Genomic DNA, 25,134 nt, shown 5'->3' with positions numbered 1-25,134 from the left:
ATGAGAAGGTACCTAACAAAGCTCTCTGCCTGTCCAATGAGAAGGTAGCTAACAAGCTCTCTGCCTGTCCAATGAGAAGGTACCTAACAAGTTATCTGCCTGTCCAATGAGAAGGTACCTAACAAAGCTCTCTTACCCCCCGGGCCTGGGCTTGGACATGGTTACATTGTTCCCTTCCTTCTCCGACCAGGCCATCATTGTAAAATGGAATTTGTTCCTATTGACATACTTGGCTAAATAAATGTTAAAATAAACAAACATGCTGTCATTGTTGTTGTTCCCCCCCGTAGTGAGTACTACATCACCATGGTGAAGTGGGTGAGGGAGGAGAAGATGGCCGTGCGATGGTTGAACAGAGCCCAGAACACCTCCATCTTGTCTCTCTGTGATGTCAATACGGGGGCGTGTGTCAAGGTGAGGCACTGATAGCACATTTAGTGGAGATAAATCATTTTCTGACCACAGCTCTAGTTTGACATCAATGGTTTTTAGACATTGATCCAATGACAGGTTTGTATGGTATTGTCAACATACTGACACAAACATAGTGACTATATATATCTATATATATTTTGTTTACATATAAGGAAAGGTAAGTAGATGAATTCCAGATGTTAATATCATTGTCATTTCAATAGTAAAAACACTAGCCAGTCACTAACCTCTTTGTTTTCCGCTCAGAAACACGTGATGACATCAGAGAAGTGGTTGGATCGGCAGGTAAGCATACCAAGGATTTATTACACAGTAGTTACACAGTAATGACAGTTATAACACAGTTATTATCATCATCATGGGATTCATGGGCTACTGAATACTTGTCAGAATGAAGAGCCAATGTTCACCAAGGACGGGACCACCTTCTTCCTGACCACGCCCATCAAACATGGAGGACGAGGAGCGTTCAGCCACATCGCCATGATGTCCGACCAGGTAGGAGGGTACAGCGGTCACAGATCCAACACAGAGCCCCGGACTCATTGTCATGCAAACGTGTGTTTGATACCATTCCTCGTTCCATTCAATGCATTACAATGAGCCCGTCCTCCGATTTCTACCACCACCAGCCTCGCCTGTAGTGTAGAGGACTAGCCGGTGTCATGCTAACATTAGCTGTTTGTTTCGTGTTCTCCCCCAAGGTCGAAGGTGAAGAGGTCAACATGCGTCACCTGACCTCAGGAAGCTGGGAGGTCACTCAGATCCTGGTTTATGACGAGGGCACCAACAATGTGTGAGTAAGAGACACTACTCACACACTACTCTGACAGCAGGGGAGGCTGATGGAGGCAGAAATCGGAGGACGGGCTCATTGAAACGCATGGAATAGAATGAGGAAGGATATCAAACATTCCATGCATTACAATGAGCCCGTCCTCCGATTTCTACCTCCATCAGCCTCCCCTGTCTGACAGACACCCACACCCTACTCACACTCTCACAGTGTGAGTAAGAGAGGTGCAAGGGAGGTGCAAGGGAGGCGGTACAGATCCTGGTTTATGACGACAGCAACAGTGTGTGAATCAGAGAAGCCCGGGCCACATGCTGTGTTGATATGGTTACCCGTGTCTCTTGAATTGGGTAAATCTGCTTTTAGTTTTGGTGCACCTCACTGCTGGAACAATCTACAAAAATACGCTCAGGCAATTTAAAATACTGATTGCTGACCTAGTTGATGTAAAATGTGATCGTTTTTCTTGATTGAGCTTATAATGTAATTGTGTAACAGGTATAGTTGTAAATTGGGTTATATGCAGGGCTCTTGGAAAAGAGACATTGGTCTCCATGTGACTCCCCAGCCTAAATAAAGGATACATAAAAAATAAAGAATAAATATGCTGTACATTCAGGACTCTATTCAGAGGTATAATGATATTCTGGAGAGTAACCTTCCATTCTGTCTTTCTCCAGTTATTTCCTGAGCACAGAGGAGGGCTCCACTCAAAGACACCTGTACAGGTAATGATTCTACAGCCAGTACTCTGAGGTCCTTCCTACCGTGAATGAGTTTGGTCTCCTCACCCTTTGACCTCTCATCTCTCTGTGTTTCTCCTCCTCTCCTCTCTCCTCATTGTGTTTCTCCTCCTCTCCTCTCTTCCTCCTCTCTCTGTGTTTCTCCTTTCTCCTCTGTTCTCCTCTCACCTCTCTCTGTGTTTCTCCTCCTCCTCCTCCTCCTCTCTTCCATCTCACTGTGTTTCTCCTGCTCTCTTCTCTCCTCTCACTGTGTTTCTCCTCCTCTCCTCTCCTCCTCCTCTCTCTGTGTTTCTCCTCCTCCTCCTCTCTTCTCCTCTCACCTCTCTCTGTGTTTCTCCTCCTCCTCCTCCTCTCCTCCTCCTCTCTCTGTGTTTCTCCTCCTCCTCTGTTCTCCTCTCACCTCTCTCTGTGTTTCTCCTCCTCCTCCTCTCTTCCATCTCACTGTGTTTCTCCGCCTCTCTTCACCAGAGTCTCTGCGGTGGACCCGTTCCGTCGTGAATGCCTGACCTGCTCCCTCTTCAAGCCCCAGTGTTCCTACTACCACGCTGTCTTCAGTCGCAACTATCAACACGTCCTGCTCAGCTGCAAAGGTCAGAGTTCAGTCTTTAATCTTTAACCTACGCACCCTGTAGAGAAGCTCTTAATTGGGTGGTATGCACACTGTCTCATCCCTCTGTGAAGGGTTTAGTGTAGCCCAGGGGAGGCTGGCAGAGGTAGAAATCGTGAGGACGGACTCAGTGTAATGCATGAAATGGAATGAGGAATGGTATCAAACACACATGCATTACAACGAGCCCGTCCTCCGATTTCTACCTCCACCAGCCTCCACTGGGGTAGCCATAATCACAATATCACAATCTGAAAGAATCACTCTTTTAATATATCCTGGAAAACTTCTATCTTGGACACACCTTCTCATTCAATGTTTTTTCTTTATTTTTTATTATTTTCTTCATTGTAGATGAATATTGAAGTCATCAAAACTATGAAGGATCACATATGGAATTATGTAGTAAACAAAAAAGTGTTAAACAAACGAGAATATGGTTTATATTTTAGATTCTTCAAGGTAGCCACCTTTTGCTTTGATGACAGCTTTGCACACTCTTGGCAAGGTGTGTCCAAACTTTTGACTGGTACTGTACATATATACAAATGACTTGTGAAGTAATGCAGATGAATGCACAGAAGAGCTGTTACAGTGTGTTGTCTCAGTCACTTGTTCTCCTCTACGCAGGCCCTGGCATTCCCAAAACAACCCTACACAAACTGAGCGACATGAGCAGTAAGTATGGCTTATGTGGCTCTGTGTGTGTGTGTGTGTGTGTGTGTGTGACTGTGTCTGTGTGGTCAAATAAAATAAAATAAAAGTTTATTCATCATATGCACAGAATAAAGATGTTAATGGTGCAATGAAATGCTTGTTAATCCCAACCACTCAACAGTGCATATGTGTTTAATACCAGTCCTCATTCCGTTCCACGCATTACAATGAGTGCGTCCTCTGATTTCTACCTCCACCAGCCTCCCCCTGGTACAGTGGAACCAATTATACTAGTGTAAAGTGTTTTGTGATGAACAGTACAAGGCCCATGAGGGCCTTATGGAGGAAAGCTGTAGGTTACTGCAGAGGATAAATGATCTCCTTCCTCTCCCTCTTCAGACTGCAGCCTCAGAGCAGGCAGCCATTTTGATTAATTCCCTCATTAAAGATGCATTATTATACATCTTTGGGGCCACAACAAACCTACATTGCTGAATCAGTGTCTGTGTAATTTGATCCTCATTTAACTGGATGGGGAAGTAGAGTTTAAATGCAACGTGGGTCTCCTGAAGTGTGTGTGTGTGTGTGTGTGTGTGCGTGTGTGTGGGAGTGTTTTGAAATGTATGAACGCTGTTATGGTAATGTAAGTAACTAACACATCCTTAATGAGTTCTTCTGCACGGTTAGACTACTGTATCATGCTCGTTTCAGTAATATGATTCAACGTGAATATGAGTTTAGAACACCATAACATTATGGCATTCAGAACAGCAGAACCTCACTAATTAACATGACATTATTACAATAACATTGCATTCTCAATGATGATATTTCAAGATAACGCCTTCTCATGAAGGTGGTTAAAGAGCTGAGGTGATTGTCTTCCTCTGCCTATTAAATCAACAATTGCTCCTCTCTCCCTTCTCCCCTGGCAGAGAATGACAACCTGGAGATGAACACAGCGCTGAGGGACGCCCTGATGTACCGGAACCTGCCACGGAGAGAGAGCACAACTCTGCAAGTCAACAACATGGGTAAGGTTCTCCAGTCGATGCCGTCACAATCTCTTTTGTCATAGTGATTACGATTTCATCATCATCGTCATCAACATCAAAGTAAGCCATATAATCTGACAGCTGTCTTCCCCCATCACCTCTTACTCCTCCTCCTCCTCCTCCTCCTCATCATCATCACCACCACTACTCGTAGTTCATATAGAACGAATCACATGACAGGTCCCTAGTTAATAGCCTAGCCTATACGCGGTATACTTTGTGCACATTGATTTAAATTATGCATGAGAACATGTTAATTTTTTAACATGAGCAGAGTCATTAATTAATCAGCCTTTGGTTATATTTGTGTAGTGTGAACCATGGAGACATGCAGGCAGCAGTAGTAGCACTGTAGTTAGCCACAGTATAAACATGAAAGCAGTAGTGTTAGCACTGTAGCTAGCCACATAATAAACAGCAGGGTTAGCCGTGTAGCTAGCTAGCCACATTATAAACATGAGGCAGGAGTGGTGTCGCACATACCAAACAGGCTCTGGGACAAACACAATTAAGAGAACAGGTGCAGAGCTTTGTGAGGTGATTGGGAATCAGCTCCGGAATGAGAATCACGCCAATCAACTGATTCAATTAGGGGGGAAAGCTCGCCATATGGGCGCTCCGCTGTGATCTGGCAACGCAATCACACACAATTGTCTCTATGTTTTATTAAATGCTTTTTAATAGAGACATGGACCTCACTCTCTATGTGTCTGTGTATTTATGTGCATTGTCTCTGTAAAACTATATTTAATAAAGTAAAGTGAAGTTTTGTTGTTTTTGTGTGCTATTTTTTTATGTCTTGATGATTAGGAAAACTATTATCATACTGCATGTGTAATGTGTATTGGTTAGTGTCACATCTGTAATCTGTCTCAGATTGTTCATGTGTGCATTCACACATGAAAAGCCAATTATTGCTGATAGACCATTTCATTCAAATCACAATGTCCAATGAGGAAACTGCCCTCAATGGTTGACATGTATAGTTATTTGCAGAAACAATCACCAAAGGAGTTCTAAGATGCTACATTTGACACGGACGTTGATTGCTACAGTACTGAGGATAATCGGTGTGATATAACGTTTGGCATGATTTCAGAGGACTGAGATTGAAACGTGATCATGCTCTGTCTTTCAGCGCTCCCTCTGGAGTTAACGTTTCCACTGGACTTTGATGAGTTGGTTCAGTACCCTGTTCTACTGCTACTGTAGGTACCAACCCCTCTGTATTATCTTGAGCCATTCAGGACTGAAGCAGGGGAGGCTGGTGGAGGTAGAAATCGGAGGACGGGTTCATTGTAATGCATGGATAGGAATGAGGAATGGTATCAAACACATGTACAATGAGCCCGTCCTCCGATTTCTACCTCCACCAGCCCTCCCCTGCACTGAATCATACTTTGATTTGACTAGATCTGTGTTCATAAGTCTCCAACTCTGCCCTAAACCCCTCATGCTTGAGTTAGGTGTGCTTATGCTTGAGCTATCCTTATGCTTGAGTTAGGTATGTTATAACCATTCAGTATGGTTATAAGCTAAGGTTCAGTATGGTATGAGAGAGGTAGAGGAATTGTTTGTAGTATTTCTCTTGAGATAATTGAATGATCTATATTGAGATTGTATGGATTCCTTATGTCTAGTGCATTCGTGAGCCATTCAGGGCTGAATCATACTTGTATTTCATGTAGGGGAGTGTGTAAGTGTATACTGGAGGAAACAGGCTGAGTAATGGATTGCACTCCCATTGAGACTTAACATACAGTATAACCAGCACTGTTTACTAATGTTTCTCAGTGACAGCACACCCGGTGGTCAGGCTGTGAGTGACCGCTTCGTTCTGGATTGGGACACGGTTCTGGTGAGTTCTGACGACGTGATTGTGGTTCGTCTGGACGGCCGGGGCAGTGGGTTCCTGGGCCAGAGAGTTCTACATGAGGTCCACCAGCGCCTGGGAACCGTGGAGGTGCAGGACCAGATCGCTGCCGTGGAGTACGTTGATGTTCTAGAGTTTTCACTATTATATTATTAGTTCTCTAGAGCATGAACATTCTAGAGTTGATGTCCTTCTCTGAGTCACTGCTGAGCTGGAGTGTCAACACAGAGCTGTTGCTTATGGACCTCACTCATATAGTAGGACATAGAGTTTCAGCTGGGGGACAACTATGTGAGCCTCCCAACTGTACCAAACTGAACTGTTTGATTTGAGAAATATCTGACTTTTAACCTAAAATACTTAAAAATGTACCCTCTGTGATCTCATACTGTAGGTACGTGACCAAGCTGCCCTATGTTGATGGGGCCAAAGTTGGAGTTTATGGCCAGGTGAGGAAGTTTGTTTCCAACCAGATCCCTCTCATGAGTTTCTACTAGTATCACTGTCCAGTTTGTTTTGACCCACCTGGGTAAAACCTGACCTGACCTGACCTGACCTGACCTGACCTCTGTGTTTCTTCTGTGTGTTTCCTGTGGTTGTGTGTGTGTGTGTGTGTGTCTGTCTGTGTGTGTGTGTGTGTGTGTGTTTCCTCTGTACGTGTGTGTGTGTGTGTGTGGGTGTGTGTGTGTGTGTTTCCTCTGTACGTGTGTGTGTGTGTGTGTGTGTGTGTGTGTGTGTGTGTGTGTGTGTGTGTGTGTGTGTGTGTGTGTGTGTGTGTGTGTGTGTGCGTCTCCCCAGGTGTACGGAGGCTTCCTGAGTTCCCTGCTGCTCCTGTCCTACGGTTCCATGTTCAGGTGTGGTGTTGCAGTCGCCCCTGTCACTGACTGGAGACTCTACGGTAAGGACCTGCCAAAGACTGATCTACATATTTCATGAATTAACTAATTAGAATATATGAATGATTACAGATACAGACTGAAGTTGTTAGAGCAAGGACCAGACACATACCTATTTACATAATTAATTAATTAACTAATTAGATGAATGAATACAGATAAAGACTGGAGTTGTTACAGTAAGGACCAGACACAACAATCTGATTTTAATTAGATTCATTAGGTTAATTAAGCTTAATTAAGTTAAGAGATAAACAAATACGCTTGAGATAAATGGATCAAGATAAATAAAGTAATAGACTATGAGAGATTCTATGGCAAGGCCCAGACACAGTCTAACATGGCAGACAGCTGTTTCAGGTGCTGTCAAATATGGCTGAAGATTTATCCTGATGGCCGTATACTTATGTCCCTTCAGCCCCTGTCACACAAGACAAACATATGCTGCATCTTTAGAATTACTTAGAGCCTCGTCCAATCAGACTCATGAATGCTGTAGAAGAGACAAGCTACCATGTCAGGCAGTGGAGGCTGGTGGAGGTAGAAATCAATGAGCCCGTCCTCCAAATGTCTACCTCCACCAGCCTCCACTGATAACTCATAAGGTTATGCCAGGTTATGACTAGCACCTCCTAGAACAGCAGCCAGTCACATCATTGAAACCTGGAGACACACAGCAGAGATACAGGGAGACAGGTACTGCAGCTCTCACAGCTCCAGAGCTGTCTTTGAATTTCTGCTTCACCTCCAAACACTCAGGCAGCAATCCTCTCAAGGGAGATGGAGGGAGCTGAGACAACAGAATGAAAAGAGAAAATGTGCATTTGAGATCTTATTCGATTCTTTTTTTCCACATCTCCTTTTGTGCTTTTGCTCTTTCGGATTCTGACATGTGGATCTGATGTCTCATACCTGTCATTTTTCCAAGATGCACCATATCCTTATGCTGTGTTGTGTTGTGTTGTGTATCTTCCTCCAGGTTCGGCCTTCACTGAGCGGTACTTTGGGTTTCCAGTGAAGGAAGAACATAAATATAAGGTATGATTGACCTTGACGGTCTCTCTGAGGAATGTTGAGGGCAGGGGAGGCTGGTAGAGGTAGAAATCGTAATGCAGTTGTCAGTAATGTTGTCAGTAATACAGACTTGTCAGTAATGTTGTCAGTAATACAGACATGTCAGTAATACAGACTTGTCAGTAATGTTGTCAGTAATACAGACATGTCAGTAATACAGACTTGTCAGTAATGTTGTCAGTAATACAGACTTGTCAGTAATGTTGTCAGTATTACAGACTTGTCAGTAATGTTGTCAGTAATACAGACTTGTCAGTAATGCTGTCAGTAATATAGCCGTATCAGTTGTCACGGTGTGTCTCCTCCAGATCTCCAGTCTTCTGCCCAACATCACAGGCACCAGCCACCTGAAGTTCCTCATCGTCCACGGGACTGCCGATGGTGAGCATGGAGATCTCTAGGTCTCTTTATTTACTCGAAGGTCAGAGGTCACACAGTATTGTCCAGGGGTCTGGCGATGGTGAGCAGAGTGGTCTCTCTAGGGTTTGGATCACTCTATCAAGCCATACAGTGTTGAATGAACACATGGATGACCCTGTGTCACTTTAGAATAAGTTTATCATATACATTTATACTGTGTAAACCTCTGAGGAGGAGGTTCCATGCTGTACTGTACAATCAATTAGTAGACCACATGACGTTCCTATCCAATCCCTGCTCTATGTATCGTCCCTGTCCAATCCCTGCTCCCCTATGCATCATCCCTGTCCAATCCCTGCTCCTCTATGCCTCGTCCCTGTCCAGTCCCTGCTCTATGCATCTTCCCTGTCCAATCCCTGCTCCTCTATGCCTCGTCCCTGTCCAATCCCTGCTCTATGCATCGTCCCTGTCGAATCCCTGCTCCTCGATGCATCGTCCCTGTCCAATCACTGCTCCCTTATCAACTGAATTGAGCTAAATTGCCTACAACGGAAGTCATTTTGGATTAAACTACCTGTTAAGCAAGGACATGATGATTCAATTACTATTATCTCTCTCTCTCTCTCTCTCTCTCTCTCTCTCTCTCTCTCTCTCTCAGCCACTGTTCATTTCCAGCATTCTGCTGAGTTGGTGAAACTGCTGTCGATATCAAACGTTAACTACACGCTGCAGGTGAGTGCTTAGAACCCCCCACCCTCCGTCCCCCCTGTCCCCCCGTCCCCTCTTCCTTCCTGTGCAGCGGAGTTTCATTTAATTTCCAACCGACAAAAAGGAGGCCATTGTGACACATTTAGAATTCAAACAGACCTCCTCTCGCAGCCTTAAATCATTCATCAATTCAAGTGAGACAAAGTGAGAATGGGTTCCTGCTGTGTGGAGCATAACCTGCCCTCAGGAGAGCCTGTCTCGTATTAGTACAACGTGTCCCCTCCCTTTAAAGTGAGCAGAATATTAGCTCTCAGCTATTTCTCACCTTTTAGAGCTAGCAGAATATTAGCTTGCTGGTACAGCATTGAGGTATTAGCACCGGGCCTATTAGGAAAGGTTGGGCTAACAACCAGATTGCTTAGACCTAACCTATAGTTTTAGATCTAAAGGAATGGCATGGGGGAAGTGGACGTGGTTCCTGTTTGTAATACTAGCAATCGTTAATGTAAAACAAGATGATGACGATTTTGTAGGGGTAGAATTTCGATCGCTACCAAAACGTATAGGTGTAATCGAAATGTCTCTCTTGGATGTGTAATCAAAATGTCCGCCTGTCTTTGCGTACCTAGATCTTCCCAGACGAAGGCCACAATATCGTCTCAGTCTGGAGCAGACACTACATGTTGACCAACATCATCACCTTCTTCAAGGAGTGCTTCCAGGAGGACGTCCCTGTGGACGCGCCGGCCTCTAAGGAGGACGACTAGACTGGAGGAGCAGATAGAGAGACATGGAGAAGCACTGACTACAGCCAGCGCCTGCTAGATAGATGTGTACAACTGAAATTGAACAGTGTATGGAGCCTTCACTTCTCCCACACTAAGGAAGGAAGGGAGGAGCTCTCGTAGGCGAGGAACGTTTTCCAATTTCTAAATCCTTTACAAACTTGATATTTCAATAGAAACATTAAAAAGCATGATAAACACCATGTCCAGGTGTATGGTGATGCCCCAAGGCTTTGGTCAGGGTATTGCATCATAATGAGCCTGTATTTGTATAGCAGTCCTTGCCCAAAGAGACAGAGGAGCCGTCTAGGAGTGTCTGTACTCTGGTGAGCCACCAGTGAGACCTGGAGAGATGTAGGGAGACATATGAGACGTGGGTAGATGTAGTGAGACGATGCGTGAAGAGAAGAGGCGAAAAGAGGAGAAGAGGTCACTCAGTGTAGCTGTAGACAGCAGGAATGAGCCTTGATGAGACTGAAGCTGTATATTTAATTTCCTGTACAGTATATTGATCTGTATACTTTTCTTGTTTTCTTTGAACAAACGAACAGGGGAATGATGTCACTATTTTGTTTTTTGTTGTTTGTTGTTTAAGTGCAGATGTTCCGATGTGAGAGAGAGAGAGAGAGAGAGAGAGATGTATTTATTTTTTCCTTTGAAGATTTTATTTTCAGGCAGCTCTAATCTACTGTGATCATCCTAGGTGTATATCTAGATAGTATAGTATTCCTACTAGATACCAACATACCTACCAACAGTTCTAGGTCTCTGCAAAGCGGACGCAGGTCCAAACGCAGGCATATTGGCAATTTGTGTCGGCGGTAACAGGTGAAATCACCACAACGCTGGTTTGCTCCAAGACTTTTTTTTTTTTACGCCATTATGATATATCGCTATACCTGCTAGATACTTATAGTACTCAGTTCTGCTATATCTACTGCACTCCCTGTTTCCTGTCACAGCCCAACCCCTACAGGTGCCTTTACCTCATGTCACATGCCTCGTTCCACCTCTCAGCTGATCTCACTCACTGTTCCCATGCATAACCAGACTGCATTACTGCAAACTCCATATACTCACAATAGAATAGGGTTATATATGTATTCGAGTACGATGGTTTTGTACATAGTGTACATAGCAAAATGAGACCATCAGCATACAGCACAGTGGAGGCTGGTGGAGGTAGAAATCGGAGGATGGGCTCATTGTAATGCATGGAACCATGCATTACAATGAGCCCATCCACCAGGTTCCCCTGGGGCATGGGTATAATCTACACAGATCAGGGAAGCAATCAGAATTTGGATTAGTAACACAAAATTCCTCCAGAGGATCGGAAACATTGCATTCTGATGATGTGATTACTGTATGCAGTTGTGTTTTCATTCATTACATATAGCCCTAACAGATGTGAAACAAAGATACAGCTAGATCATTTTGAGATGTAAAACTGTGAAAGCAAATAAACAAGTGTTTCCTTCTTTACCGTTACATCAATGTAACCTGCTATGGTCGATCAGTTTGCTTGTGTAAATGTATTGAGATGGTGTAAATCTCATGTTTTGCAGGGTAAGTCATAAAAGTATTATATGGTAAAAGCCACACCTTATGTCCATAATACCATACATGTTTACCTGTATGATTATCCAGAGTTATGTGTCAATCCTATAGCCTCCTGTACTGTTTGTATATCCATGCCAGGGGAGGCTGCTGGAGGTAGAAATCGGAGGACAGGCTCATTGTAATGCATGGAACACAATAAGGAATGGTATCAAACGTGTGTAATGTAAAACATGTTTGATGCCATTCCTCATTCCATTCCATGCATTACAATGAGCCTGTCCTCCGATTTCTACCTCCGCCAGCCTTCCCTGATCAATGCCCGTGTTTGCTGAATCACGCTCTGACAGATCAGTTCACCTTGTACAGCACATACCTTCAGTGGATTGCATTTGTATATTTGACCGATCTTTGTACACTGGAATAAATCATTCTATCTGGATATGTACGCCTGCTGCTGCCTGTTGTATCCTCTGTTTATCTTCTAAATGTTGTGGAGAATGAATGTATGAATGAATGTTTGTATGAACATTTCCACGGTCTGCGGTACTTACTGGTTGTGGACTAAATAAGAGCCTGTGATTCAGATGTGAAGGCTGCTGTTGCTGTGCGGAACACAGACTGAGAGATTCAGTTGTTCAAAAGAGGTACCAACATCTGTCTGGCCAATATGGCTCTCCATATTTTAGCTTTACATCCTCTCCCTCTCCCTTTATATCTCTCTGTCCTCCCCCCATCTGTCTCTCTCCTTCCCCCCCTTTCCCTCTCCCTCTCTCGCTCCTCCCTCTGTCTCTCTCTATCTTTTTTCTACCTCTGTCTCTGTCTCTGTCTCTCTCGCTCTCTCTTTCTCTTTCACACACACACACACACACACACACACACACACACACACACACACACACACACACACACACACACACACACACACACACACACACACAGCATGTTGACACAAAGGTGAGTCCCAAGGTGAAGGAATAGATTAAATATACCTGAGCAGTAATGTTGACATGATTGGATCAATCATGTCTGTCCTCTGATTGGGTCATTCCTCTCCTTGACAAATGACTGCAGAGCTGTTGTTGCTCTAAACATCTTACGATAATCTTGTGTTTTTTCAGTGGTTTTTATTCATAATCATCACTAGAGGACAATCACAATAACCCCTCCCCCTAACACCCCACCCCCCCACCCCCCCCACCAACCCTCCCATTAAAAACAGCCAAAAGAACGAGAACAAGCATTACAAAATCCATCCTAAGACGGAGAAGAAGAAGAAACAAAACAAGAAGAAGAAGAAAAGCAACCGAAAACAAAAAAAAAGAAACCCGGAGAAATGTACAAGGAAAGAGACATCCAGGTCAAAGGTCAAACCGATATCCATATCCCCGTAGACCAAACAACCCAATGAGATCTGACCTCTCAAAAATATATATGTATGTACACACTCTGCAGTATCGGACTGTACAAAACACGACAACACTTCAGAGAGAGAGCTGGGGCCGTATTTGCAAAGGATATCAGAGCAGGAGTGCTGATCTAGGCTCAGTTTGGCCTTCTAGATTATAATGAATACGTTTATATGGACATGTGGAGGACCTGATCCTAGATCAGCACTCCCGACGACTCTGAGACACAGTGTAGATAGGGGCCCTGATTCCAGATCAGCCCCTCGCGTCTACTACAACCAGGGGAAGCTGGTGGAGGTAGAAATCGGAGGACGGCCTCATTGTAATGCATGGAACGGAATGAGGAATGGTATCAAAGACCATTACTCATTCCGTTCCATGCATTCCAATGAGCCCGTCCTCCGATTTCTACCTCCACCAGCCTCCCCTGTAGAACTGGATAGGTGTAAACAATATGGGAGTTAGCTCGATCTTTTTTTGATAGACTAAGTGGAACTTTCACTGCATTGCTAAGACCTATCCAATCCTTTCAGATCTACAAGACAGACTACAGGGGTAGGCGGCAACTGTAGGGGTCGATTTGGAACTCAGCATAAAATTCCACTGTAGACATGCAAAACACCTTACTTTGCCCTCCACAATGCTGTATAAGGGTCTTCGTGACCGCTCACTACTGACTGCAGTTATAACTGTCTTATGCCCTGTTATGATGTGACATTACAGGTGACATTAATGTAACCGTCTCAGAGACTAACTTAACTAGGCTATGCAAGGTTGTGTCTCAAAGACCTGAGTTGACACAGGTGGTTACAGCGTGTGTGAAGCTACCTGCTATCTATGAATGCGTACGCATTGGTCTTCTGCAGCACTTTGTACGGAGGTGGACATGTCTACATAAGACCTCCTGTACAATAAAGTGTGAACCTTGTGTGACTGTTGTTTTCATGGCGGGGGGGGTCAGGGCGGAGGAGGGCGAGGAAGGGGCAGGGGACAGGGGAGAGAGGGAGGGAGGGAGAGGAGGTGAGAGGGGGGGACGTTGATAGGGGATGCTGCAGGAATTGCACTTATTTGTGAATGACGTCATTGCTGTTGTTGTGTTTGTCAGAGTTGTGCGTATGGAACTCCATCCAAACACAGCAGTCCGGTGGTGGTGGTAGTGGTGAGCTTGCGTTTACCTACGATTCCTCAAGACCAAGTGCAGCATTTCCTTGTGCTACGATACCAAAACAAAACAAAGAGAAAGGGGGGTAGGTGAGATTATTAAAAAAGGTACTTCATCTGTCTTCATCAGGGTATATCATCTACCTCGTCTCGATGTTCTACTGGACCACGACAGAGACTAGACAGAACGAGTGAAGCTGAGAGGGGAACAGAACCATGCATTCGGAGGTGTGGATGTCGTTAGGAAGAAGACCCAGACGGCCCTGCAGAAGATGGCGGCCGTCTGCAGTGTGCTTCTCCGAGAGAGAGAGAAAGAGAGAACGAGAGTGAGAGAGGGGTCGTCTCAGAGTTGAAGAGTTAAGTGGAGTTTCATTTTTTTCGATAGGTGAGAGTCCCCACCATAGTCCCGGCAACGCCATTGTGTCCATTGTCGTTGAAAGGGTTTCAGTTGGGCTTGTCCGGATGTGAACTCATGCACACACACATTTACACACACAAAAGGTGCACACACCGATATCTACACACGTCACCACGCACACACACACACACACACACAATTGCACACACACACACACACACACGCACACACACACACACACACACACACACACACACAGAAACACACACACACACACACACACACAGCAGCTCTCAGTGTCCACCTGCTTGTCTTAAACACTTGGTCCTAAAGCCAACGCCGTTGCAATCTCATTGGCTCAACGTTTAAAGATCGGCTCCTGTAAAAGTCCTGCCGAAGGTCTAGCTACACCACTCCTCCTCCTCCTCCTCCTCTTCCTCCTCCTACTCTTCCGCCTCCTACTCTTCCTCCTCCTCCTCATCGTCAGCGATCGGAAGGACCTGCTCCTGTAGACACTCTCTGTAGAAGCTGGTCAGGGTGGCGAAGAGGTGCTGCCGACTCCTCAGAGACAGGAAGTGACCTTCGTCTGGGTAGATCTGTGGATGGGGGGCACATGGGTAATGTCATTTTAATCACACACAACAATGCTATTATACAGTGCCCTCCAGAAGGAGTGGAAATAGGAAGCATTTTGTCTTCTTTTAGCTGTACAGTATATTCCAACAGTTTGTATTCGAAATAAAACAATTACTGTGAGGTTACACTAGAGATTCTCAGCTTTAATTCAATGTTTTCTTTTTTTCAATTGGTTTCAACCCTTGTTATACATAGTCAACATTGTAATAAAGCTGAGAATCTCTACTTTGACCCCATAGTAATTGTTTGATTTCAAATCCAAACTGTTGGAGTATAGAGCTGAAATAAGACGAAATTATACTTTTATAATTTTTTATATAATTTCATATAATTATAACTGTATTGTATTCTGTCTGTCTCTGTACTTACCTGCAGTGAGTAGTTTGCTCCGACTTTCACTAGGTTCTTGATGAGCTCAGCAGTATGTTGAAAATGAACGTTGGCTGAAAAAAAAAGCATGAAGAAAAACGGAACATGTCAGCAAAATTCTGCTTCAGTTGAATCACTTCCTGACAGCACACTTGACAAGCAAATAGACCGAAATACCTCAGAAACCACAGCCTTTATAACAAAATCAAAACCATCTATGAATTCAACACCCGAGGAGCAATATAAAATGGAATCATACAGTATGTGAATTCTTCTAGTAAAAATACCTCAGAAACAAACTAAGTTGAATGTGCGAATTCTCTCAATTCCCATTTGAATGAAGACAGCTGTCTCCCTCCTACAGTGCTGCATGTCTTTACTTTTTATTAAAAAATGTCTTGTTCATAACTTTTCAGGAGTTCTATTTTTGTATACTGTCGGCTTTTCAGCAGATGGGTCTCATACTCCTTCATAAGTGAAGGAGGTAGAAATGGGTGATGGAGGTAGAAATCGGAGGACGGGCTCATTGTAATGCATAGAATGAGGAATGGTATCAGACAGATACTCAACATCGAAGGAGAAAGCATGTGTTTGATACCATCCCTCGTTCCATTCCATACTTTATAATGAGCCCGTCCTCCGATTTCTACCTCCGCCAGCCTCAACTGTACTAGATACACCCTTCATCATACGAAGTGAGTGAGAATCTATACTGTAACAAACCTATATAAGGTAGCATCTCCACCAAGTGAGTTAGCATCTCCACCAAGTGAGTTAGCAGTGGCTAACGCGGCCGGTTGGCAAGCGGAAGGTCGTGAGGTCAATCCTCGCTACTCAAGCTACTCTACACCGCCGTTCGCTACATAGCTAGGCTACTTATCTGACACCAGGTCAGCCTCTAAGGTATTTGCCCGACGTTGTCTCTTACCATCGGCTGTGCCATGGACTAGCATCAGAGTCTGCTCCCTGAGGGGCTGGACGTTCTGAAGTACACTGAGGAACTAGAGGAGAGACAAACACACACACATGTTAGGAGAAATAGATTTTTTAGAGAATTTTAGAGGATTATCAAAATGAGCAATCAATCAATATTATTAGGCAATCTGGAGCTACTCAGGGGAGGCTGGTGGAGATAGAAATCGGAGGACAGGCTCATTGTAATACACATGTATTACCATTACGATTACTACCTCCACCAGCCTCCCCTGGAGCTAATATGTCTTTGAACCCTTGATATAACCATAAACATTGCATTTGTTTTGTCCGTAGACCGAGTTCATAGTTTGGTTGTGATGTCTAAAATCTGTGTGTTTGTGCATTAGAACCATTTCTAGGAGCTTCCCCTCACTCCTCACTGAAAGTGAACCATCAATGTCAAACATCGATGCAGATCCTCTCAGCAGGGGAGTCTGCAGAAGCCAGACGACCCCTTTCAGCAGCCCATCAAAAAAACACGAAAGAAAAACAAAACACGAACGCCATGTGATCTAACACGCAAATGCGCCACGGTTACTACGGAGATGAGTGACAAAGTCTCTCCTGAGCGCAGAGAATCCTCATCAGAAAGAAGGGAAAAAGGGGAGATGAAGAAAAAGCGAAGGGACTCTGTACCTGATGTGACTTTGATAGCAGAAGAAGAGAGAGATGCGCTACCTGATGTGACTTTGATGGCAGCAACACTCAGTAACTGCAGGGGTTTCCCGCCTGGCATGTCAGCGATGTAACGGCACTGAGACACTTTCAAATAGCTAAAACTCAGATCGACGGCAAACAAGCACCACAGAGGCGGGTGTGTGTGTGCGTGTGTTTGTGTGTGTGTGTGTGTGTGTGTGTGCGCACATGTGTTTGTGTGTGTGTGTGTGTGTGTGTGTGTATGTGTGTCTGTGTCTGTGTGTGCGTACCTGTGTGTGTGTGTGTGTGTCTCTGTGTGTGTGTGTGTGTGTGTCTGTGTGTGTGTGTGTCTGTGTGCGTGCGCGTGTGGTAAACAAACACACCTGGTATCTGCTGTCATCGTGAAGCGGCATACCGAGGTACCTCTCGGAGAAGGCTGACGCTGAGGGAATAGAGAGGTAATGCGTTGTAAACAGGATGTCAGGTAGAGAGGTAGACAGGGGGTGGGGGGGGGGGTCAGGTGAAGCAGTTGTACAGATGCTGCTGCTACACAGTACTCCATGGTGTCATCGCTGTTATGCTCAGTCTAGACAGGAAGGCTTTGAGAGAAGAGAATGAGGGGCCATCGATTTTGGGAGCCTGAGGATCACCATCAAACTGTCATTTACCTGTGGTTTCTTTTTACTACTCCTCTATGCAGAATATGAAGAGCTGGGTTTTCATATAGAGCTGAGTATTTTATTTTATTTATTTTCATACAGTATTTTCATTGAGTATACTATCTGAAGGCCAGAGCCATCTTTTCATTTGATGATAGTAACATAACATGGAGCACTAGCACTGTGACTGCCGATGGCACTTGTTCTTATCAAAGGTTTTACTTACGCTAACTGATGTATCGTTGATCCATTTACTTGTAATTAATGTAAGTTGCTTTGGATAAAAGCGTCTGCTAAATGACTGAAATGTAAAGGTAAACGTAGAGAGTTACCAGTCATGTTGACAACCAAACAACTGACTCACCGTAGAGCTTCCAGTCTGTGATTGGAGACATAGCCACTGAACATTTAAACAGGCTGTCTGTTGATTTCAGCATCATTAAGGTGATGTAGGCTCCATAACCCTGAAAACACACAACAACAACAACAACAACAAGTGTTGATGTTACTTCCAATACAACTCAAATGATAGAATCTGAGCACTTGCTGTGCAACTGTATGGCTTTGTAGTTTTGAGTATGTGTGTTTGTTTCAGTTAAATTAAGTGAGTTCAGTGAAAGAATGGACATAATTGAGGCATGCAATCGGGAGCCACTCAGAGGGGGCTGGAGGAGGTAGAAATCGGAGGACAAGCTCATTGTAATGCGTGTTTGATACCATCCCTCATTTCCTTCCAGGCATTACAATGAGCCCATCCTCCGATTTTTACCTCCACCAGCCTCCCTTGGAGCCACTATAAGCCTCACATCATCTCAAATGATTCTGGCAACAATAATCTTACCCTTCCAAACACTCCTATCCTTGTCCGATCAATGTATGGCAATTTCAGCATGTATCTGAGATACACAATAAATGCAACATTTTACAATATGCATTACAACTAAATTAAATATTTTACAATGTGCATTCCAGCTACATTAAACATTTTACAATATGCAATACAGCTTTAATGGAAAGAATAGCAATGTTTGTTCAAAACAAAAGTACATTGCTGAAAAATTGGGTTTCTATGTCAATGCCTGTCAAAGCTGAATAGTGGACATATTCTTAAAAAGCAGACTCTGGGATATGATGACACAGCAAAAACTAGTGAGGCGATGCTGCCAGACACTTTCAACAACGGAGATGCAACAGACTAGAGGATAGAGCTTTCGGGCAGAGCCCACACATCAAAAGTGTTGTTGTGCAGTTGTGAGCGTCCCCGGCAGAATTCAAATGTCTTTGATTCTCATCCAGGCAGCTGTTTACCTCAGGCTAGTTTTTTCAGAGAGATGGATCGAAAAAAAAAGAAGACACTGAGGGACAGGGAAGGAAAGAAAGTGACAGCGAAAGTGAGGGACGTTGGGGACGTTGGCTCTTGTTCACTACAATATATTTGACGAAAGTCGCTCTGTTTTCACAGGCGTGACGACGTCATATCCCAGAGTCTACCTGTAATGTTACACCTTCCAGCAGTAATTAGGAAAGAGATGAATCTAAGATGCAGTAGTCTAGAACGTACTTAACTGCAGCGATCTGGTCATCAACTCTAGAATGTTCATGTTCTAGAACTAATAATATAATAGTGAAAACTCTAGAACATCAACGTACTCCACGGCAGCGATCTGGTCCTGCACCTCCACGGTTCCCAGGCGCTGGTGGACCTCATGTAGAACTCTCTGGCCCAGGAACCCACTGCCCCGGCCGTCCAGACGAACCACAATCACGTCGTCAGAACTCACCAGAACCGTGTCCCAATCCAGAACGAAGCGGTCACTCACCGACTGACCACCGGGGGTGCTGTCACTGAGAAAGCAGATAGAATAGAAACAGTGTCAATGTAGTAACAGGAATGGTTCGTTGAACCAGGGGAGGCTGGTGGAGGTAGAAATGGGAGGACGGGCTCATGGAATGGGATGAGGAATGGTATCTAACACTACACCTCCACCAGCCTCCCCTGGTTAGAACCCAGTAGGTCACATAAATACAAATAGAAACAGTCTGAACCTCGTCATTGGGTTTCTATCCACCATAATACATAGAAAATACATTTCATCCAAATTCACACACGCAACCTAATTGGAAACACCTGAGGGAGACACCTACACTATCAACAGAAGGCCGTAGTGACGAGACTCAGAGAAGTCCGGAGGGTAGGAGATCTTCAGAGGCAGGTCTGAGCAGAACAGACAGACACACAGACAGCATTAGTTCCCACATCCGGTCTAGAGGTTAGCACTGCTGCCTACACTTGTCCCTACTGGCTGAGGATTGCCTGCTTCCCCTCTGTTATCACGTCTTGATAGTATATTGTGTAATGTATTATTACTCAATAATGTTGTATTGGTATTGTATTATTGTTATTATTATATTTTTATTTTATTCCTATCCTTGTATTTCACTGCACTGTTGAGAGGTAGCTCGTAATGAGCATGTTATTGTACGTTTACAGCTGTGTCCTGCACATGAGGAATCCACATGATACATACACTTGCACATGATCAATAAACTTTGATCTGATTTGGTCTCTTTCCACATACATGGATATAGAACACACAGGAGAGTGGGATTCTAAACTGAAACAACGGAGAAACAGAGAGCATTCATATCATAGAAGAAGAAGACAGTGACAGAAAAGTGTCACCTTACCAAAGTGGTCTATCTGAAGAGTTCTGAAGTCAGTCAGCTGGATCCTCTTGACCTTCAGAGCTGCCATCAGCAGAGAGTTGTTCTCTAGGATGTAGTAGTCTTTGGAGGGGGGGGAAGGGGGGGAGGAAGGAAGGGGAAGGGGAAGGGAGGGAGGGAGCGAGGGAGGGGGGAGGAGGAGGGAGGAGGGAGGGAGAGGGGAGGAGGAGAGAAGGGGAGAGAGGGAGGGAAGGAAGGGGAGGGAGAGAGAGAGAGAATGAGAGAGAGGGAGGGAGGGAGGAAGGGGAGGGGGAGGGGAGGGGAGGGGAGGGGAGGGGAGTGGATGGGTGGTAGGGAGAGAGAGAGAGAGAGATATGGTTCATTAGGTATAGAAGCATTCACAATGTCTCCCGGCAAGCAAATGGCATGAGAATTCATAAAGATCTCTCATTCAAGTCTGAGATGAAATAAAACAAAAACTCTCAAGTTCAGACACAGAAAGATGGAAAAAATGGTCTGGTTTTGCAGCACGCACACACACACACACACACACACACACACACACACACACACACACACACACACACACACACACACATACACTCACTCACTTCAGGAGACCCACGTTGCATTTAAACTCTACTTCCCCATCCAGTTAAATGAGGATCGAATTACACTGACACTGATTCAGCAATGTAGGTTTGTTGTGGCCCCAAATAGGAGATAATGATGCATCTTTAATGAGGGAATTAATCAAAATGGCTGCCTGCTCTAAGGCTGAGGAAGGAGCTAGCTTTGATGTAAGATTGAGTAGGGTAGTTGAACGGGATCATTGGTTTTATCAGAGTCGATTGTTTGAGAAGTTTTAATGGTGATTTATCAGTCTGAGAATATAGAAAGAGAGCCGCACATTCTTGCTCTGATGCTAATTATTTATTTCACCTTTATTTAAACATTTTGGCAGCTAGCTTCCTTCTCCAGGGTTTCGCTCGATGTCTCAGTCTTACCCGAGTCTAGACTTCACTGTGAGCAGCTCCCAAGACATGCACCATCTTTAACATAGGAGTTAACCTCACCTGAAGATCACTAGTGACAGGGGGGGTTCAAACCTGGGTCACCCGCATTGACGATCCAAGCATCTACCATTAAACCAAGAGGACATCCTCAAGGTCCGAGGGCGACACCTGAGTATACGTTTCCCAGGCAGGGCTATTTACCACAACAGCGCAGGGGAGGCTGGTGAAGGTAGAAATCGGAGAACAGGGTCATTGTAATGTGTGGAATGGAATCAAGAAAGGTATCAAACACATTCCGTGCATTACCATGATCCCATCCTCCGATTTCTACCTCCACCAGCCTCCCCTGCGACAGAGTGATTCCAAATCACTCCTGCTACACTTCTGCTATCACCAAAAGAACAGAGGTTGAACTTGAATTATTTTCCCTTTTTGGACCGTGGCATCTTCAATGTACCGCTTAGGAGACTGGGACATAATCTCAAAGGTCTCACTCACACCATCAACAAGGCATACTATTGATCCCCTTTAGCCATAAAGGACCCACCGCTTTTCAAGAAGCATTCCTCTCTCTCGAATACATCACATGTATTTACCAACATTTGTAGAAAGCAGCCCTGCTATTTTCTCTGCATTTTCTAACCCACAAACCCAGGGCCTATTGTGTGGTGTCCTGCCTGTCTGAGGAATGTGAATAGGGGGGAATGGAGGTGAATGGAGCTGAATGGAGCTGAATGGGATGGATTACATCCAGAGATTTAATAGAAAACCCTGAGAATCAATAGTCTTCTCATTATGAAGCTCTGGAGCTCTGAGGATGCTCACTGGTGGGTATAGAGGGGTCTATCTATTCAAACAACCCTGGCCCAATTCCACACACACACACACACACACACACACACACACACACACACACACACACACACACACACACACACACACACACACACACACACACCTGCACACACTCACACACTCACACACACCAAACAACCAATCAACACCAAATTACCGGCCTTCAAATGACTGCCGTCCTCCCCTCCTACCCCCTTTAACGATCACAGCTGTTAACATTGAGGACCCAAAACACTGACAGACAGACACCCAGACACGCCGGGACGAAATGGCGTGAAAGAAGCTAACGAACTGAAGTGACGGCGGGAGGCCGTTTCGCACGGTTGGCTCAAAGACTTAACAAGGGAAGGCAACAGAGCAGTCTGCTTTAATATTCAACCCAAGCCAGGGATTCAATAACACATTCTTTTTCTTTTTTTTTCTCCTTTGGAAGACTTAGTTAGTTCTGGCTAAATGCCTGCATGTGTGTTTGAACTACGAATATCCGATTCGGTCGACTTAAGTGGTTGGTGACACAGAGCAATCAGAAGAGACAGATGAAACGCAGCCACTTACTGGAGTTGTGAAGGCTGTGGAGGATGACTGTCGGCACGCCAGGACCTGGAGGGAAACAACAAGAGACGTAGGGTTACGGACAGCAGACGGACAGCAGACGGACAGCAGACGGACAGCAGACGGACAGCCTCCCCTGTCATCCTAGGGGAGGCTGGCGGAGGTGGAAATGTGGAGGACGGGGTTCATTGTAAATGCATGGAATGGAATGAGGGATGGTATCAAACACGTTTCTGGCTCCACCAGCCAATACCCCCCCCCCCCCCCCCACCCCCCTCCGAGCTGTAATCCAAGGAGTGAGTGAAGACTTCTGGGTGATTCTAGTTGAGGCTCTATTCAAAGAGTAACTAGTTCCAGTCCAGTTTTTAACAAAGCTCCCACGTTGTAAAAAGAATAACAGACAGAATGAATGCACCATGTTTATGCACTGGGACACGCGCACACACACACACACACACACACACACACACACACACACACACACACACACACACCTGTCATAGCTCCTGTCCCCTCTACTTCTTTACAGTACCTGTTAAGTCAACTGTTAAAGGTCATTCAGACATTCAATAACCCAGGCCTGTCAAATTAAGTCAACCCTATTCAGCACCTGTGTGTGTGTGTGTGTGTGTGTGTGTGTGTGTGTGTGTGTGTGTGTGTGTGTGCGTGCGTGCATGTGTGTGTGCGTGCATGCCAATCATATTGAGTGCCTGCTCCCGTCTCCCTCGCCGCCTGAGGTTAATAAGTCCCATCGTTCTGCCGGCCAGCCCTCGACAAATCACTCCCTGCCACCCCATCAAACGACCCCCCACCAGCCTGTCCCAGAGCCTGGGATCTGAATACATCTCGTGGACATGGACATCCGTGATTTACCCCCTCACTCACTGCTCTGCCAGGAACCGTAAACACACAGGGCTTTCTCAATTCCAACACCGCCGCTAACGCCGCTAACGCCACCATCGTGGCTGATGGATGGAAGTGGATGGAAGGGAGCTGCAGCAGCGGGCTGAGTTCTAATTCTACCCACTTAAGCGGGTGTTCCGTCATGCCTAACATGGATGATGTTTTAATTAAAGGGGGGTAATAAGTGATAATTCCGGCGTAAATGCGGTGTCGGGGCTCTTCGAGGGGCTCTCGGGGAAAATACGACGTCAGCAGAAACGCCGCTCGGCTGAGCAGTAATGGAACCGGTGTGTCACAGTCGCGCAGAGTGATGGTGGTCTCTGTGCGCGTTTCAGTAGAGGACGTCCCAGGGGAGGCCGGCGGAGGTAGGAATCGGAGGACGGGGGCCCGTTGTGATGCATGGAACCATGGAAGGTTTCTAACCTGTAACTGTTTAGTGTGTTGTTTTAGTCAGGGGAGGCTGGTGGAGGTAGAAATCTGAGGATGGGCTCATTGTAATGCATGGAACGGACTGAGGAATGGTATCAAACCGGTGGTTTGGTGTTTGATAACATCCTTCATTCCGTTCCGTGCATTACAACGAGCCCGTCCTCCGATTTCCACCTCCACCAGCCTCCACAGCTGTATTTGTTTTTACTCCAGAGCAGCGGTTTTCTCTCCACTTGCTGATGAAGCAGAAGACAATGTGCATCCAAGCCTCCAGTACTGTAACCTCATCTGATTAAAACTAATCTCAACAACAAACAACGCAGAACGACCTCTCTTTAATAGGCTATGCAGAACACCATGAACAACACCTAAAGCAATCCAACACACTAGAGCGTGTAATTGTTTTTATTTGATGCTACTTATTGGATGAGAGGATGAGTGTCACTGATGATAGGTTACCGCAGGCCACGCCCCCTGACATCTGCCAAATAACAGTGGCCCCCGGGGGCCATGAAATGAAATGGCTGACTAAATTGGCAACAGTAAAAATGACATTATCTCAGTTTTAATTGAACCATCCATCCATCTCAAATGGTTCTCTGATGATGTGGATATAGACTCCTATTAGGACTCATCTCACCACCACAACCGCCTGCTGTAAAAAGAGTGCCATACATATGACGAAAAAAGCAGAGTTGTTTTTATGTGTTTCGAGAGGGAAAAGAGAGAAGCTATTAGCTAACTTTAACTTTAGCTGTTTTTTGCTGTGTTAGCATGTTAGCTTAGCTTCCTTACTTACCTCATAGTGTTACGATGGAGGTGCTGATGTTAGCAGTTTAGCCTAACTGCCTCACCTTCACAGTATTACAGTGAAGGTTAGATGGTACTGGCTGTGTTAGCATTTTAGTCTCGGTCAACCAGACTTTTTACAGTGTTGAAGTGGGAGGCACTGGCTGTGTTAGCTTT

At 45.0% G+C, this 25,134-nt stretch overlaps 2 protein-coding genes across 2 annotated transcripts in view; one reads left to right on the top strand and one right to left on the bottom strand.

Moving 5' to 3' along the window:
* LOC310813223 (inactive dipeptidyl peptidase 10-like) overlaps nucleotides 1–9,968 on the top strand; it is a gene marked incomplete at both ends in the record, with an annotated part of 45,165 nt that extends 35,197 nt beyond the window's left edge. The window contains 16 exons of the mRNA XM_083682086.1: nucleotides 291–414; nucleotides 682–720; nucleotides 826–933; nucleotides 1,140–1,231; nucleotides 1,909–1,956; nucleotides 2,440–2,561; nucleotides 3,209–3,256; nucleotides 4,171–4,269; nucleotides 5,429–5,498; nucleotides 6,085–6,279; nucleotides 6,558–6,612; nucleotides 6,962–7,061; nucleotides 8,039–8,097; nucleotides 8,442–8,514; nucleotides 9,152–9,225; nucleotides 9,831–9,968. Of these exons, the coding sequence (XP_083538212.1) occupies nucleotides 291–414; nucleotides 682–720; nucleotides 826–933; nucleotides 1,140–1,231; nucleotides 1,909–1,956; nucleotides 2,440–2,561; nucleotides 3,209–3,256; nucleotides 4,171–4,269; nucleotides 5,429–5,498; nucleotides 6,085–6,279; nucleotides 6,558–6,612; nucleotides 6,962–7,061; nucleotides 8,039–8,097; nucleotides 8,442–8,514; nucleotides 9,152–9,225; nucleotides 9,831–9,968 (1,444 nt within the window). The remainder of the gene's footprint in view (nucleotides 1–290; nucleotides 415–681; nucleotides 721–825; nucleotides 934–1,139; nucleotides 1,232–1,908; nucleotides 1,957–2,439; nucleotides 2,562–3,208; nucleotides 3,257–4,170; nucleotides 4,270–5,428; nucleotides 5,499–6,084; nucleotides 6,280–6,557; nucleotides 6,613–6,961; nucleotides 7,062–8,038; nucleotides 8,098–8,441; nucleotides 8,515–9,151; nucleotides 9,226–9,830) is intronic.
* A 4,964-nt stretch (nucleotides 9,969–14,932) lies between these two features.
* The window catches only part of dpp10 (dipeptidyl peptidase like 10), a gene marked incomplete at both ends in the record, with an annotated part of 79,724 nt that continues 69,522 nt past the window's right edge, over nucleotides 14,933–25,134 (bottom strand). Inside the window, 10 exons of the mRNA XM_083681467.1 lie at nucleotides 14,933–15,070; nucleotides 15,480–15,553; nucleotides 16,408–16,480; nucleotides 17,474–17,532; nucleotides 18,114–18,213; nucleotides 18,591–18,645; nucleotides 19,400–19,594; nucleotides 19,895–19,964; nucleotides 20,438–20,536; nucleotides 22,840–22,884. Of these exons, the coding sequence (XP_083537593.1) occupies nucleotides 14,933–15,070; nucleotides 15,480–15,553; nucleotides 16,408–16,480; nucleotides 17,474–17,532; nucleotides 18,114–18,213; nucleotides 18,591–18,645; nucleotides 19,400–19,594; nucleotides 19,895–19,964; nucleotides 20,438–20,536; nucleotides 22,840–22,884 (908 nt within the window). The remainder of the gene's footprint in view (nucleotides 15,071–15,479; nucleotides 15,554–16,407; nucleotides 16,481–17,473; nucleotides 17,533–18,113; nucleotides 18,214–18,590; nucleotides 18,646–19,399; nucleotides 19,595–19,894; nucleotides 19,965–20,437; nucleotides 20,537–22,839; nucleotides 22,885–25,134) is intronic.

This window comes from Argentina silus (genome assembly GCF_951799395.1).
Source record: "Argentina silus genome assembly, chromosome: 12".
Taxonomy (NCBI): Eukaryota; Metazoa; Chordata; class Actinopteri; order Argentiniformes; family Argentinidae; genus Argentina; species Argentina silus.
Note: the sequence above shows the minus strand (reverse complement) of the source record. Positions and strands in the feature narration are given on the sequence as shown.